At 38.7% G+C, this 17,370-nt stretch overlaps 2 protein-coding genes across 4 annotated transcripts in view; one reads left to right on the top strand and one right to left on the bottom strand.

The window, feature by feature from the left end:
• The window catches only part of LOC146489478 (uncharacterized), a 50,934-nt gene extending 39,098 nt beyond the window's left edge, over positions 1 to 11,836 (bottom strand). For 2 of the 3 annotated variants that reach the window (XM_085109018.1, XM_085109022.1), the window contains exons 1-9: positions 11,240 to 11,836; positions 9,855 to 10,129; positions 9,043 to 9,121; positions 7,877 to 7,946; positions 7,051 to 7,225; positions 6,540 to 6,719; positions 5,124 to 5,415; positions 3,979 to 4,245; positions 3,221 to 3,308 (exon numbers count right to left, since the gene is read on the bottom strand). In XM_085109018.1, the coding sequence (XP_084965144.1) occupies positions 3,221 to 3,308; positions 3,979 to 4,245; positions 5,124 to 5,415; positions 6,540 to 6,719; positions 7,051 to 7,225; positions 7,877 to 7,946; positions 9,043 to 9,121; positions 9,855 to 10,129; positions 11,240 to 11,621 (1,808 nt within the window). In that variant the 5' untranslated portion in view covers positions 11,622 to 11,836. The remainder of the gene's footprint in view (positions 1 to 3,220; positions 3,309 to 3,978; positions 4,246 to 5,123; positions 5,416 to 6,539; positions 6,720 to 7,050; positions 7,226 to 7,876; positions 7,947 to 9,042; positions 9,122 to 9,854; positions 10,130 to 11,239) is intronic. The other variant, XM_085109027.1, reaches the window with a different exon arrangement.
• A 93-nt stretch (positions 11,837 to 11,929) lies between these two features.
• LOC146489477 (UV-stimulated scaffold protein A-like) lies at positions 11,930 to 17,343 on the top strand. The gene is made up of 2 exons (XM_085109033.1): positions 11,930 to 13,330; positions 15,231 to 17,343. Exons 1-2 carry the CDS (start codon positions 11,962 to 11,964, stop codon positions 16,118 to 16,120), a joined length of 2,259 nt encoding a protein of 752 aa, XP_084965159.1. The 5' UTR covers positions 11,930 to 11,961; the 3' UTR covers positions 16,121 to 17,343.
• Positions 17,344 to 17,370: the final 27 nt, after the last annotated feature.

Here is a 17,370-nt window from a genome sequence, read left to right as displayed (position 1 = left end):
CCTACAACATCTGAATCCTAGTCCTTTCCGAATAAATATTAGCAAATTTTGCCCAACAATTATTGGATGCTATTACTGGAATGATATTCCTATATCTATTCGTCAAAAACCAACAAAACAACTATTTAAACGAGCTCTCTTCCAGTAATTATTTTGCTCAGTATTAATCACTGCCACACGACCTTGTAACACGTTTACTGTCTCTCTTCTCCTCTATTTATAATCAGTTTTCCTTTTTCTTCTTCTTTTTTTTTTTTCTATCTTAACAAATATTGTAACGTAATTTTAAAGGGCATACAATTAGCTAACTATATTATGCCCTTCTCCACTCCTTTCGTACGCACTGCAACCTTATGTAATATGGTCATGTGGAGTAAATAAAAAATACAAATACAAAACTAACACGCAAACGGTGCATGGTTTAAATCGCTGGCTATGTTTCCGAAAGAGAAATATCTTTTTAGTTTCCGTTGCCATAGCGCCAAGACAGTGCGGAAGTCTGGGTGTACTCAAAATAGCTGTGGTTGTTCAAAATGTTTTCCCTCTCTCAAAATAAGAGAATCATTTTTAAGTCAAACCTATCAGAATGCTTTTCTACTAAAAAGTTATCTTATAATAACCAATGGACTGAAAATCGTTCAGCGTTTTTCATAAGTGTTTGAGTTTCTTGAGGATCCTTTCTGGGATGTGAATATTTTAAATGACTAAGTTGACTCTTCAGAATGCCCGGCCGTTTATCCCATTATTCAGTCTCATTCCGAACTCGGTAGAATGCCATTCCAGTCATTATTTTTCTAGGTGTGGACTGAATCATGAACATTCAAACCTACACCGCTGATAAAGAAGAAAAAACGAAATGAAAAACAAACTATGCTTTGGACAAGCCAGAGAAGAAAATTGGGTATACTTCAACGTACGCATTGGTGTGGTTCACCCTAATTTCAGACTCGGATCGTATTACAGGTTGTAAATGTTCCGTTTTTAAAACACTCCAATGTTACTTCCCTAACGGAGACGTGCCATCGCAACAGGACATGGTACTCAGCGTGTCCTGTAGCCTGTGCCAGCGGAACAAGATACATACGGGACAACAATCTGTTTGCACGGCCTGTGGTAATGGTGCGAGGAAAAATCACGTTAACACATTGCAAATGAATAACCGATGACTGCAAGACCAAGCAGTAACTATCTAAAAACAAGATCACAAATAGACGGCGAGCGGAGTTCCTCTCTTGGCTAAATTTAGGTCGCGATCGTTGATTTGCATAATTTCTACATTTCCGCTTACATGAGGAAAAAAGGCCGACTGTTTACAGTCTAGGTCACGAAACAGGGCATTCTTCCCTGTGTTGGTTGGAAAACATCCTTTTTGCTTGCCTTGAGTAGAGTAATGGACTGCGCATGTGAGGTCGAACAGCACAGGATTCTGTTGAAGTCCATTCATATGACAACAGAAAAACTTCAAACTTACCCTTAATCTGAATGGCGCGAGAAGTAATATTTTAAAAGCAAAAAGCGCAAGGTAGAAAGAGAGATAAACGGCCAAGCTAAGTGATAATAAAAAAAGGAATTTAGTTGGTGAGACGATAAGGAAAACGTTTCAGCTTTTCAGTTTCGTAACAGATTTTCTACACGGGCGCCGCCTCACGCCTTCGAAACCGCATCGAAAACCACACTAAGTGTTGCCAAGTTTTTACCCGTGTCTACAAGGAAATGATTTCAACGATTTTTAAGTAAAAACACTGAACAATATGGTTATGGCCTTGAACTACATAAAATGAGAAAAAAAAAACTTTCCTTTTTCGTTTTCCCTGAGCCAGCTCGTGTTTTTCTATAGCACCGAGCGATACTTAAATAACTGACCCAATAGAAATTAAACCGTATCGATGTGATTACATTTTGAAAACAACACAGTCTCAGTAACAGCGTCAAAGATCGGTGGGCATGACAGCACGACACGAGCGCGGTTAAAAATGTATCCGTTTTGCGCAAGCTTGGTTCCGTCACATACACAGAAAGGCGGCTGCATGCTGTTCACACCAAGGTTACGAATTCTGTTGCGTCAAAACGAAAAACAATCAGTGTGAACAAACACGATGGTGACTGGTTTCATTAAAAAAAATCAAGGGTTCCAACCGGCTCTTTGACTATAGGCATTTAGGGCTGTGTGACGGTGGCCAATGATGTTTACACAAGTGTTTTATCGGGTCTAAACGGTCATTTTGCTTTGAAGAGATCCATTGATTGCGATTGATATTTATATTGAACTCAAACCACGAACCGTAATGAGGTCCTGACGTCCATATATAGATTCAAATGAAAGTGGTTGCATTATATTTAAAACCAACAATTAGATCAGTATTAGATTTTACTATATTTGTATTGTAGGTTTGCAACATTTAAATCATATTTTGTATTAGGCACCAGTTGTAATGAACATATACCGCATAATTCAGTCTTTGACTGTAAAGCGGTATACTTTTATCAATACACAAACAAAGGAAGAGGAATTTTCCTTGGCACTGTTTATGACTTATTGTTTTAACTTCTGGTCATTACCCTGGGTGCCAGAGGATTTTCTCTCTCTTCTCTTCACGCCGAAAGAGTAGATGACCATCCAGATGAAAGCTAGAGAATATGTAGTCACTTGAGATATAAATCGATCACAATTAATCTCCATTTCATGGTAACTAGTGGTACTTAATTTTACCGTTGTTTTTATTCGCATGAAAGCTGCTGATTGCTCAGTACTTTTCCGATGTGTGGTTTGTTTCTCTCTTGTTTTAATCCGCTAAGTATTCTTACGATGTGTAGAAGGGCGGTGTAGCAGTGGTTTGAACCTTCCTCTGAATTGTGTTGTGTTCTTAAAACATTAAATTTTATTAGACTGCAAGCTAGTCGAGAGGTCACAAGAAAATAGCCGAGCGCGAAAAAACTGGAGCGAACGAGCGGAGGGGGGCTCCTTTCCGTTTATTTCTCCTCGCTCCAGTCTCGCTGCACTGTGAGCGCACCCTCTCGACTAACCAGAAAGGACAGAAAGGGCCTGCTTGCAGTCTAAAAGTTTAGTCTACATTGTCTCTCTTTACCAGGAGTATAAATACAGGGATTAACTCTGGCTAACATTCCAAACGGATTTCGGAATTACATGTATGCACCAACCAAGGCCATGTGGGCCGCCCGTGTGTGTAAAAGTGTATTAACATACTAATGGTGTATCTACCTGTCTGGGGGTTTGGGGGCTTCCAAACGAGTCTGATACCCTCTGCCCGCGGAGTCCTGGGACACAAGTTCTCTCACAAGACCTCGGCCTGAAAAAAGATCCACATCAGTCAAACGAATCACGTGACAATATGATCTCTTCTAATCACGACTAGTCAGAGAGTTCGTGTTTTTGCTTACATGGGAGCTGCCACTTATTTTACAAAAGTCCAAAATTATTTCAACCAATTTTTTTACTGAACAGTATTTCATGAAGTTGTCTTTGTAAACCTGTGCTCTTCCAGGCTATTTCCTTCTTGATGTCGCTTATTATCAAAGTTCGCCCCAGAACAAAATTACATTTGAAGTCTTCAATTTTGGTCAGTGCACAACTGCTGTTACCATTGGAGAGTCGCCATGTTTGGGATAGAATAGCAACCATCAAATTTTATCTTTACTATCTAGAACCGTATAGAGCGGTTTCCAATTGAGCGTCGTAAAACCAAAACCAAAGTAATTACTCTAGCCAATCACAACAGATGTAAACAACACAACGAGCCAATCAGAATTCCAAGCCAATACACGTAACTGGCGCCAAGCGCTGGAAAACGCGTGCGGCGAAAACACGATTGGTTTTGGTTTGGATTCCCATTGGTTGAGAAAGTGGCGCGAGTTTTGTTAACCAATCACAAAGCGTACAAATACAAAACCAAAGCAAACGCGAAATTGCTTTCGACACTAAATTGAAAACCGCTCTATTCCAAACTTAACAGTAATTACCTTTATCTGTCATTTCCTTCATATAAGACGGTAATGTAGGAGGCACATCAGGCTCAAAGCGCACGCGTGCTTTTTTCTCCCCTCTCCTATCAACATCAAAACGAGTTCCCTTTGAACGTGACCTTGGCAAGTCATAATAGGAGTCTGGGACAGCTGGGACAGGCGGCCGCTTGCGAGGGAGAGGAGTCTGGAGCAGAGACTCTTCTGAGGAAACTGATTCTTGAGGTGAAGTCTGGGTCCTGGTGTTTCTGACAATTTTGTGCTTTTCTAAAAGGAAGCAAAAAGAAAACAGGAAACACATTATTGCAGTGTTTTCAGCAGAACCAGAAAGACACTGTGGCAAAGGAAGAACAGCAAACAATTGCAGAAGGACGTTGCCACCTAATACAAACATATTTTTGCGCAGTTTATGACTATGAGAGAAAAGTAGATTTTAACAGGGGCAGTTGGAATCCAAAGAGAAAATTGGGGGTAACCTGGAATTTTTCCGAGATAATTAAGCAACAGCAATTCGAGACAGCTGTAAACTACAAAACAACGTACGACATTTTTCCTGAAATTGAAGCTAGATTATCTCCGACAAATTCGTGGCTACCCCTAATTTTCGTTTTGGATTCCAATAGCCCTTGCTAAGATCTGTTTTTCCCGCATAGTCATAAACCACACAAAAATATCTTTGTTTTAGAAGGCACTGTTCTTAAGAAACGCAACCATCCAGACACCAAAGAGGAATAGAATTGTGTCTAGTTGACACAATCCATCAGGCAAGGCTGTCATTAGTAGCTACCACCCACTTATTATGGCCAGCAGTACAGTAAAAATACTTGCCAGTGGATACTTAGATTTTGAAAATGGCTGAAAGACAACTGGAATGGAGAAACATATGAAGAGGTGTTCTCAAACTTGAATAACTCAAAAAATTCTGAACCCAAGAGTTTCCAGGTGCCAGATGAGTGTTCTGGCCACTAAGCTAAGGCCGGGGTAGCTGTGGTGAGTACGTCCATACAACTAAATTCAAATGTAATGTGTTCTGAGAACACAAAGACTCACTACAGTGAAGCTGGGTGAAGCATTCCTGCCAAGAATAAAATTCCTATTATCACTGAATAACTCAACAGGACTGCAGGTCTCAAGAGACAACATACCAAAGGCTGGCCTGCTTCCTGAATAAGAGTGGGAATCCTTACTATCATGTGGACTTTCCCGGGTGGTGTAGGGCCGATGATGCTCCGCTACAACCTGTTGGATTTGAGTTCCATCATCTCGCCACGCTACACCAGGGGCATTGCGATAAGCGACTTCTGATGCAGGAGGATGAGAAGCACCTGTCACATGACTTGAGGGCAGCATAGTGTCAGGATTCAAGAAGGTGGATGAATGGGTTGCTGTTGGTGGATTCTGGGTACCAGGATTAGAGACAGGAACAGACTGAATGGACTAAAAATAAAGAAAATAAAAAAATATTATCCTGCTGTTGTTGTTTTTGCAAAGGGTGCATTTAACAGCTAGCCTACTAACTAAGAAACAGTAAGACTAATAACAACCGCCCAGCAAATTACAGTTCAAAGAATTAAGCCAAATGAAAACTGAGTTTATTCTTTTCATATGAGTCACACATCAGGCCTGGGTGGCCAATAGAGCTGGAGATTAAGCTGGTTTCTATGACATGGAGCAAGTTGGAATATTGGTATTATCTGGCCATTGGATGGGATGACAGTCTGAGTATTGCTACAACTGACTCCCTGGCCTGGATGGGATGCTAGTCTATCACACGATACCCAGCATTTTGACACCAGTATTCATTTAAACATCTAAGCACAAATTGACAATGTGGAGTAAAGTTTCTTCCACGAGGAAGAACATGAAATGATACAGAGATTGGCCTAGCCTTGAGCACTAACCACTTCCGGCTAATGCCTTGTTTTCATAAAAATGGCCATTGCATGTTTGTCAACATCAGAGGGGACAAGTGACAACTAAATAAAGTCAAAACCAAGTTGTTAGACCACTAATTGCAGGCAAACAACCCAACATTACATCATATATTACTTTGACATTTTTCAAGAGCTTTGATTGGCCACTCAAACCCCAGATAGTGTTTGCCAATCACCTTCCAGTATTTCCTGCATTTTGCACACATTTCTACCAATAAGGGAGTTGGCTATCCACTGGTTTGGTATCATATTAAAACAATAATATTATAATATTAATCGTATCAGTGTCAGTGAAGAGTGGTACCTGTACTAGATATTTACCTTGCCACTTTGCAGCTTGGTAAATATCCACCACTACCCACCCCCACATCAGTGAATAAATGTTTAATGTTTTAAAAATATTGAGCAGACATCTCTTACACTCAACTCACAGGTTGCAGAACAAAAACTACCCTAGCATTTCACTTTCATTTAACTGTCATAATGTGTCTCAGAGTGTGGTCATCACACTTAAAACTTTAAATGCCAGGACAACTAACATGGTCAGTAAAATTGTCCAAAAGGTTGAGATTTTTGTTTTCTTGACCTTGAAACAAACCCATAAAGGAGAAAAAGAATGTCATTCACCTGAGCTTGTAGCATCTTTGCTTGGAGTTCTTCCAACCTCTGTAGTCGCTCTTCCATCTGCCGCTGTAGTTCAGTCTTCTTTTCCTTGTCTTGCAGTTCCTGTTGCCTGGTCTGACTCTGCTGTAGGACTTGTAAATTGCTAACAAGAGCTGCAATCTGAGCCTCTAAGGAATGTTGCAGCTAGTTACACAACCGCCAAACAAAAAAATTAATTGTTTATTAAAATTAATTTTACCTTATTAAAAATAAAATATTGCTCAACACAAATTCACTGATTCTGTAATATAGTACACAGAAAATGCATAAAATTATGGCTTGGTTGTACGGCAAAAATTACTCCAGTCTTCATCCTTGCGTTATGCAAAACTCACAAATTAGTCAGGGCCAACCATAATTACAGATCTAAAGTTACTTGCAAGGGATTGCTAACGACTGTCTCACAAGGATGGAGGAATGTGCGATGTACTGTAAGAGCAGGTTGAACACCCAATCTCAAATTGTAATGGCCAACCTGCAGGAAAGGTCCAGTAGCTGCTGATGCTGCTGCAGCAGCAATGGCAGCAGCTGTTGCTACAGGATTGTCTGAGCTGCCTGTGACTGCATCCTGGGCATCTTTTCTGTCATCAGTCTGGGGTGAGACCAATGTCGGCTGAACAAGTTTCTTTGCTGGCTTTTTTTGGTCTTGTCTGTCGGTAATAAAAGTACACATACAGTGAATTACACAAAATGTGAAAACCAAATTACATATCAGACAAGATTTCAACTGACTGAAAATGAGCTTTGATATTCCTGTAAAGATTTTCTCAAACTTTATGTGATTGTTTACAATTATGTATTATTTCAAAAAATGCAATAAAAAGACAGGTCACCGCGCCGGTGAAAGAGCTATGATCCACTCAAGTTTCCCCATAATTGCTTGCAATATTCATTGTCAAATGTGAGTCTATTTGATCAGTTCTTGCCATGTCTGGTGGTAACAGAAATTAAATAGATAATTTGTAGAACTTAGAAAAACATTACACCTTTAATGTATGAAACATAAGAAGCAACTAAAGATAAATTTCTTGGCAGGGAAACACAATATGAAGCAGTGTTGACCCAAAATGTTTCTTGTGTGCTTCTTCTCAGTATCAAAGTATTTATGCCTGCAAGTGGCAAGACTCATTTTTCTTTTCATCATTTTTTTTTTTCTAAAAATGTTTCACATTACAAGAATAATAGCTAAGTTAAAATAACAAGATAAAAAAGCTAGGTCACCTTTTAAGACCACAAAACAAAAAATAATAGGAGCATTGATCTAAAACCAGTTGCATTATATAACTGTAAAACACTGTTACCTTTTCAAGAACTGCTCTTTTAAAGCCTTTTCTTTATCATTTAAAGCAAACCGTTTGATTTTCACTTCACCTTAAAAGAAAACAAAATCAAATCACAATCATGAAGTGTGTACAGGAGTAGTATTAAGTTTGTATTTTTGCAATTTTTTGCTCATATGAAATTTGAGATGACTGGGGAATTTTTTCAGTCTTAATACTTGTGAACAGTGATCCACAAAATAGCTCAAAGCCACGAAATTCCCAATTGCTCATTATAAAGTTTCTAATTTCAAAACCTCCCTTTGTGGAAATGATATAAATGATCGGCCATGTTACACAATTTCGGCCTCTTTTTATCATCCCCAACTACTGCAGACCTCTTTCAAAACTTTTTTAAGTCTGACATTAGCTAGCTGCTTCTCTGGGTTTCATATTGATGTCCACTTAGTCTTTTGTCAGAAATTCAGAGAAAAAACACTGTACATGCCTTCATTGTTGAAGTGCATAGTGGAAAAAGGATATAAAAGTAACTATTAGCCTTGGATCTCTCTGCAGAAGATCCTTCACAAAATAGTGAGGAAAATAGGTGCATGTCTTTTTACCCCTTTCTCCAGCCTCTCCTCAATTTTTTTAACAGCTTTATTCAGGGTACTCCACTTACAGTATATAACATAAATAAAAGGTAACAAAAAAATAAAATAAAATAAAAAGAAGCAAGACCCAAAAGGGGCAGGTGCAACAGGACGAACGTCCCATGGGAGGCACCGCCCCGGTTTTTCTCTTTTCATTATATCTGCTCAAATCACCCAAATTAGCCTCTGCAGGAGCTAAATACATTGGTTTTATGGATGGTGCCAACCTTAAAACAAACTAAGATAATTTATTTTTGCACTGCTTATAACTATGCAGGAAAAGCAGATCTTAGCAAGGGCTATTGAAATGTGTGGTTTCCCCCATTTTCCAATATTCTTTTGGTTTTCTACAGCCCTTGCTAAGGTCTACTTTTCCTGCATGGTGCATGGTCACAGACCATGCAAAAATACCTTACAGTTTGAATTAGTAGGCACCATTCTCAAGAAACCCAAGTTTCTTGTACCATCCTGCATTGTGCAGAAGGTACGTACGATAACAAGAGGAGGCATAATTAACTGAACTCAAACTCTGTTTACTGTTCATTTCACACTCACCAGCATTTTCCTTTCCTGAATCAAACAATGGAACTCCACTTCTCGGTTGTCCCTGATACAAGCCCTTCATGAGTACGTTCTGCAAGCAAAACAAACAAAATATTGCATCTGACAAAATCAGTTCATTATTATTTATAAACGGTAAATTGTTACTTTTAGTGATTCAAGTTCCATAATGTAGTTTATGATGTCTTCAAAAACGAACATAAAATTCACCTCTTTACTTTATCTAATAAATAAAGCAATGCTACATGATTTAATATTAAATCTTTATTTTAAGGTACTAGATTAATAAACAATATGCAAATTGGCAATAACAAGAATGGGTGGCACATAATTATAATTTAAGAAGGTAATGCCCCATAATTATTATCTGGAGGTACGGTATAAATGACATAAAAACTGCATGATCAAGTTTAAGTATTTATAAAAAAAATTACTTGTTTCCTGTGTGAAAGAATACAGATCACAAAAACATTGTTAGTACAAAACAAACTTACATCCAGACCTGGCCCCAGTTCTTCAAAGAGCAGATAACTTTATCCAGGGGATAAGTTGCTATCCAGCAGATAAAAATATGTATTGGTTGGAGTACACTGCGTGCATTTTATCCACTGGATAGCAATTTGTCCACTGGCTAGAGTTATCTGTTTTTTGAACAACTGAGGCCAGGAATGGATGTGCTTAATATTTGAATTCTCAACATCAGTTAACCAATATGGTAGTTTATAGAAAGGGTTGCTGCCAATAAAAATTTATGATACTGTGTACATACTTATTTACAATGCAATCTACAAGTAGAGTACATGTACCTTTTTTCTTTCATTACTATCTGATCCATGAACTTCATCTTCAAAATGCTGCACCACAACTTCAGATACTTGTTTTTCAGCCAAGTTCCTTAGCTCTTTTTCATGCCATGTTACTTCATTGGTTGGATCAGCTCTAGAAGGCTCACCATGAGTCTTCACAGGTTCAGGAGGCTTCACACCACCAAGTGGATCATCCACACTGGATGAAATCCAAGCTGATGGACCATTCACATGTCTGATTACTTTGACCGGAGTGGGTCTTGTTTGTGCATCAACTAAATAAACAACAAACATGTGATGTAAAGTACAGCAAATGTTTAACAAATAGAAGATGATAAATATTTAGCTTAGTAAATCAGTATTAGTGGAGGTTGTGAAAAGATGATGCCAGTTTCAGGGTCATTTTGGAGCAACTTAAAGTTCTTCAAAAATGATGCACTTTATGGTGACCGATTATGCGAGCATCTTCAACATTTTATTCTGAAAAAACACATGGCAATCTGTAGCATTTTTCTTGATCATAGGAACACAGGAACCCACAAAGTGTTAGAAGTCTTAATCCCCATAGAATCAACTAACGCTTTCCATTCAACTTGTTTACTCTTACTTCCATGGTACCATGCTCCCATTAATCAATAGTGTAGCTCCACTGCTCAATACAGTCGACTCCCGATAACTCGAACCCTCGCTAACTCGAACCTCCCGCTAACTCAAACCAATTTTCCTTTCCTTTCAGGTCATTTTCCATATAATTTTATCCTCGATAACTCGAACTCCCGATAACTCGAACCATTTTCAATTTCCCTTGAAGGTTCGAGTTATCGGGAGTCGACTGTATATATAAACACATATAACTCACAAATCTGTAGATTCACTCTGACAAAGGGTTAACATTCAAACCATCAGCACTCAAATCTCTTTACGGCTGCCAATTCACCTTACGTTATCAATTCTGTTGATAAAACCAAACATTTGTTTCTACTCTCCACCGACGAAGCACCGCAGTTTCTTTAGAAACTAACCCTGTTGTCTATTTAGTATAAACTTAAGCTGAGATGTTGGTGTGATTTTTTTGCATCTGATGATCTTTTGAGTAAGTCTCACATTACATTATAAGTTTTGAATCCAAGCCACATGTACATGTTTCGTACACTTTTGGTCAGTTTTGCAACATCATGGAATCTTTATGCTAGGTTAAAAGAACGCTAAATGCCAAATCATGGAATAGTCTGTACTTGAAAATGCTCATTTTACTTGCTGTTGGTAACCTATCAGTAGCCTGTCAGTCAAGTGTTGGTTAACTGTTACAGTTGAGGGGAGCTATTCCTCATGATCACATTAGAGTTATTAACCTAACCGCTCTAATGGATTACTATTATCCTCACCTATGTTGAAAACGCCCGGGATTTCTTTTGATTCACTTGATGAAGAACTCCTCTCTAATGGAGATTTAATTTCGCGAAGCAGCCTTGAAGGCACCTTTACTCTCTGCGTACCATTGAAAGACAGTTCGAGAAGTGATGATGAAGAAGTGTCCTTCATTTCTCTACTTGTATTCCGGACAACTCTATCATCTATGCTGGAACAAGTGACGTTTGGGTTTGAACGTTCGGGAGAGTTCAGATGGCGTGTGAGACTTTCTTTGTTGTTTGAAGTTGAAGCTGTTTGCAGTGATCCTCGTTTTAAATCCATTCCCTTGTGGTTTGCACTAGATAACGCATCCACGGCAGCACTGGTTATAGAAAGTATTTGTTTTGAATGTATCATTTTATAGACTGCTGACAGTTCACAACTACGTACAACAGCTACTTCACAAACGAATTATATTCACCACACTGCTTCCTTTTGGCCTCAGATTCTTTCGTATTTACATCTTTACAAGGGAATGGGTAAATCTGAAGATTTCAAGCCATTGTCAATCCGCGCAAACGGTCACAAATTGTTTGTTTTCACAACGATGAAGAGTGAACCAAAACTCCCCGCCATTTTTAAATTTTTGAACATTTCACGCCTGCAGTGAACACATTCCTGTGCCAGCGGTCTAAAAAGAGCGTGGATGCTAAGCTACTTGTACTGCTTACGTCAGCGAACCCAGCGAACATTGAAGATGGAGTCGGTGGCAGATGGATCTCTTCTCGAAGAACTGGGAGAAATTGTTGGAAATCTCACCACCTCTGGCAATCCATCATTGGATGGTGATCTTTTGAAGAAGCTAAAGGCGATCTGCAAGAAATCAGAAGTGTATGTGAAGCATGCATATCACTTGGTATTAACACAGTTGAAAAAGAATCACGCAGAAGTCAGGCTGTCTTCGTTCCAGATTGTCAATGAACTGTTCCTCCGTTCTCACGCTTTCAGAGAGTTACTGCTGATCGATTTTCAAATCTTTTTGGAGCTTACTGTGGAAACAGATCAAAAACAGCCTCTACCACCACCAAAATCTGCCGCAAAAGTACTGAAAGAAAAGGCTCTACAGGCGATAGAGAGTTGGTATCAGAAATTTGGACCTCACTACAAGAAGCTGGATTTAGGGTATAGTTATTTAAAGAGGGTAAAAAATGTCGAGTTCAGTATGGTGTCAGCTAGAACTCAAGCTGAAAGACAGCAATCTGAAGAGAGAGCTCGAAGAAAAAGAAACTTCATAAATGGACAGATCATTCGCGTGGAAAATGAGATGTCTGAAATGATTAGTGAAATGAAACTGTGTGTTACTGAGATTGAGAACTGCTTTAAACTTTTGTTGCCCCATCCGAATGAGTATGAGGTGCACTGTGAAGATGGAGCCGCCTGTAGCTCTTCCCAGCTTAAAACAAGGGCTAACGAAGACGTACATGTAACTAGCAGTCAAGGTACAGGAGACGCCACACAAGTTGACTTTGGGAACCAAGGTGTTGAGAACAAAGTGGGCAGTAAGCTATGTACAAGCAAGGCAAACACTGATTTCAGAGATGGCTCTTCTTCATTACAGGTTGATCAAGTTGAAAATGAAGAAACTACACATGAAGATGACAATAATGAACCACTTATATCAGATCATGGCCTTGGAACAAGGTCATACCAGTTGAGTATCAAGGTTGACTGGAGTGGGCCACAAATTAAAGAAACTGTTGATAACAGCATTGTATTGAAGACAGTGCGAGAGATGCACAAAGAAATGACTCATAAACATTTACCCATGATCAATAAGTGGCTGTCTGTATTAAGTAAAGGAGATGGAACACAGCTTAAAATTCAACAACTTATTGATTTGAAAAGAGCTCTAGAAGCAGCAAAAGATAAATTCTCTGAGATGAAAATAACACCGATGAGTGAAGCAGAAGATAGAACTGCTTTCGTTCAAGAAGCAGATGATGACGATGATGATGATGACTTTGAAGATGTTCCTGAGAAAGAGGGTCTTGAGTTGGTCATTCCTCCAAGCAAGAGAGCTGAATATGGCCTTGAACCTTTGCCAACAGCACAGCAATCCTTGAATGGTAAACAATAGGCTACACTACAAAACAAATGAGGTAATTTAGCCATGGTAAAGAGACTCAAGAGCTGATATTTTGAGTGGTAGCCCTTCGTATTCATTCTGAGGAAGGGCAAGCGCTTGAAATGTCAGCCGTGTAATCTCTTTACAGTGGCTAAATTACCTTATCACCCCAGTTTAAAAAATCACATACTCACATTGAGCAACTGGAAGTGAAAGGTGCAAGTAAGATCACTTATCCTCACAAGCTTTCCATCTTGCTGTGAGCTAACATTCCTGTGAGCTGTAAAATCATCGCTGTTTTAAATTCTGGTTATGTCTCTGCAGGCAAGAATGATATCCCATGACAGATTTCATCAAAAACAGACCAATCCAAATATTTCATTTCTTCAGTGACACATCTCAGGGCAGATGCAATATACACTTTAAATTTTCCTGCTTGTTTAGTTATTTTATGCATGCTGTGTTTTGCCCAACAAACTAAACAAAATGAGACTATATTGCAGATGGGTCTAACAACAGACAGTTGGCTGCAATTTTTTATTTCATTTTATTTATTTATACAAAGCAATACGATATTTATTTTGCCATATACACAACATTTACAGCACAAGATGGAAAAAATGAAGAAAATTAAACAAAGAAGATAAATGGCGAGAAAACCTGAAAGAAACCATGAGGCTTATATAACATTGACTTGGTTTGAAAGTTACGTTACAGCAGATGACTCTGCTATTTAACTACCGGTAATAGATTCGATTTTCCATTTGGCCATTGTATCATACTTCTTTGCTCTTAGCACATTATCAAAGTACATGTGTTTGTACTGGTAAATCAAATCTCTTTGGTTTTTACATTGTTTTGATATTGGTTTCCCCACACAAAGTTAGAAATGTCTTCAAAAATGGTCATAGGGATAATTTTTGGTTCAGACAAGAAAGCCGGAATCTATTTTAAACATTGACAAACGCCGGTGTATTAAGGAGTTTTCTATTCATTTGCAGTGGTCTGATTTCACTGCTGTCCATTTTTTTATCTGATTTTAACTGGCTGGAAGCACTTATGTATTAAATCTTACCTTGGTTTAAGTTCCCAAGAAAAGAAATAAATCCCCAGTTTCAACCACTCCTGAAAAATATTAGCCCCTTTATTTACCGGTAACAAAGATTTTCTTAGTGAAACCTATCTTGTACAAGCATTTTATTATACTTAAAAACAATTTTTCAATTTCACTTCTCTTGTTAGCTATTCACATGTCAGGGCTGTTGCTAATTTTTTAACTAGACAGTAAAATGTTATAAGTAGCCAGAGATGATTTTCCAGTCAAGTGTTGTAAATTACTTTGTTTTCTTGCCAAAGTAAAGCTGCCATGCTCACACTACCGTTGGTTGCATCTAAGCGTGCACACAAGACAAAAAAACATGTTCTAATAGTGTCCCAGACATGATGTGTTTTGTCGGCAAACATTTGAAGTTTGACAGCCGTTAAGCAAACTGTCGCGCCAGATCAGTGTATTCCATTCATAACCCTATTTCATTTTCTCAACTTGCAGGCATATTTCTTGCTCAGAAACAGCACGCTTGCCTCCAGAAAGTATTCTTAGCATCTAAAAATGCTCGTAAATAATATTTTGTTGAGCAAAAACAAATCAAGTCAACAACAGCTGCCTAGTCCAAACTTCAAATGTTTGGCACCAAAACATGTCATGTTGGAACCCAACTAGAACATGTTTTTCCCTTCCGTGTACATGCTTAGATGCAACCGACAGTAATAATACCCTAAAAAATCCCTGCAGCCCCCACCCCAGCCCTTAGTGACAATTCTGCATGTACTTTCCTCATTAACAATAGGTGTCTTAATTCTTCCGTTTTTTTGTTGGCTAAATAGTTACCCTTTCTTTACAGAGTCAGAAGCAAAGATGACTGATCAACAAACTGGCTTCCTGAAACAGTTTGGAGCAGACCCTCAAGACCTAGGGGACCCTACTTCCCGTGCCACTGCCCTCTTTCAAGTCAGGAACCAGCTGACAGATCTTAGTGGCTCGTCATTGGCCAAAGAAACAACTAAGACAGAAGCAGATGAAAGAAAAAAGAAACTACTTGAAAAAGCACCAGTGGTACCATTTGATATGGATCTTTACTTCTGGGGTGACCAGACTGCTAATACACATAAGATGGTAAAGATGTATCTAGACAACAACTGGGCGTCTAAAGAGCATGAAGGTGAATATGTGATTGGCAGTGAAAAAGAGGTCAGACCTACAAGAATGGTCACTTTTGCTGGTAGCTTTGAACCTGTCAAATGGTCATGTCGTGCACCTTTGCCAAGTGGCAAGCTCTGCCCCAGACGTGATAGAGAAAAATGTCCATTTCACGGGAAGATTATTCCTCGAGATGAAACAGGTGCCCCTGTTTGCACTCCTGGTGCTGAATCTGATGTAGCAATGACTTCAGAAGGAAATGCTGCAAGCACAAGTGAGGAACAAACTAAGGAGTCTTCTGCAACAGACTGGAAAGAGATTAGCCTTGAGATTGAAGCGGCCACTGGCTTGGACTTGGGGGGAAAAAGTAAGAGAAAGCGGAAAAGCCATTGTAAAGCAAGCAACAAAAAAGAGTTGAAAGGCAAAGGGTTGACAGATTTGAATAAGCAAAAGAACACAGCAAAAGCTCGGCTAGAAAAGATTGTTTTAAATAAGAAAGCAATGCAGCGTGTAGCACATGAAATGGATGCCATTGCTACAAAGCGTTATTTAGAAAAGTTTGGAAACCAGTTTAATTATTCCCTACAAAAGTAAGCAATCAGTAGCTTAAAAAAGAAATACATAGAAAAATTAACTGCTACAAGTTAGAAAGTTTCGTCTATCGACTGTGGGTGTTCAAGATAGGCAGGGCCATAGCTAGCAGGAGGCAAGACAAAGGCCCTTCCTGATCTAAGATACATGTATGGTGTATAATAAGGAATATGGTGTTGTGGGAAACAGAATTTGGGATCACCATTTACTTGGTGCCACTTGGTGCCAGTATCAGAAAAAGGCAACTATATTACTTGACCAAGACGTTTCCCATTTTTCTCTTTTTTTTTTTTTTTGAGAAATATTCATGAAGAATGCTAAAAATAGCATTTCAGAGATTCTAGATTTCAAACTTTTCTGGGGGGGCATGCCCCCGGACCCCCTAGATACTGTCACCTTTGGTGCTTGCAACACCTGCCTCTCCTCTTCTGAAAGTTTGGCTACAGCTCTAATAGGGAATTCATTGTGCATTGTTCCTTCACAAAGCCAAGATTTATGAGATATGTACATGTACAAAGATAGTGATATACAGTCTATCATGCTAATAATGTATGTACAGAAGTAAGCTACTATCAGAAATTTTTCTTGCCCAAAAAATGGTATGTCAGCTTTAAGCGAGGAGACTTAAGAAATTTATCATTTAATTACAAATATCTAAAGCCCATCAGGTTGTATTTGATTGTAAAAGACGTATGAGTCTCTAATCCACACACCCCTGCTAGCAGAGGTTTATCTTTGTCATCGCTGTTTTGTTATAATTTTAACATTCACCAAAATATGAGAAGAAAACAGCAACAAAAGAAAGACAACAGTGTAGACCATGCAGGATATTTTTATGAACTGAACCTGCATATGAACGCCCTGAATGATTTTAAACAGGCAATGGTAGAGTATTACAAAACCGCCTTAAGTAATTACGACGCACTTTTAAGTCTGTCTGTCTGTCTGTCTGTCTGTCTGTCTGTCTGTCTGTCTGTCTGTCTGAAATGTAGTAAGTGTTGTAGTCTTGCTCAGCCTGTCTCGTGTTGCTTTCAATATTTTTGTGGTTGTGTATTTTAACTATTCTTAGAGTTTTTAATTTTCTGGGCCCGCAGTCACTGGCTCATGCTGTTGCAGAATCCCTAACACTTTTCTTTGTTACTTTGTTTGATTACCTGAATGTAATTACATTATGTTGGCAAAGCTAACAAAATAAAAATAAATACAACTCTGCTGCATGTATATTATATTATTGTTAAAATTTATACACAGCA

Source organism: Pavona decussata, unplaced genomic scaffold, assembly GCF_977016875.1.
Source record: "Pavona decussata unplaced genomic scaffold, jaPavDecu1.1 SCAFFOLD_6, whole genome shotgun sequence".
NCBI classification, from domain to species: Eukaryota; Metazoa; Cnidaria; class Anthozoa; order Scleractinia; family Agariciidae; genus Pavona; species Pavona decussata.
The sequence above is the reverse complement of the archived record's forward strand: the minus strand, read 5'-3'. Positions and strand labels throughout refer to the sequence as shown.

Bases quoted from the DNA above. Each gene is read 5' to 3' on its own strand.
- LOC146489477 (XM_085109033.1), top strand. From the start codon at position 11,962: ATGGAGTCGGTGGCAGATGGATCTCTTCTCGAAGAACTGGGAGAAATT. The intron at 13,331-15,230 runs GTAAACAATAGG...CTTTCTTTACAG, and splicing joins AGCACAGCAATCCTTGAATG to AGTCAGAAGCAAAGATGACT.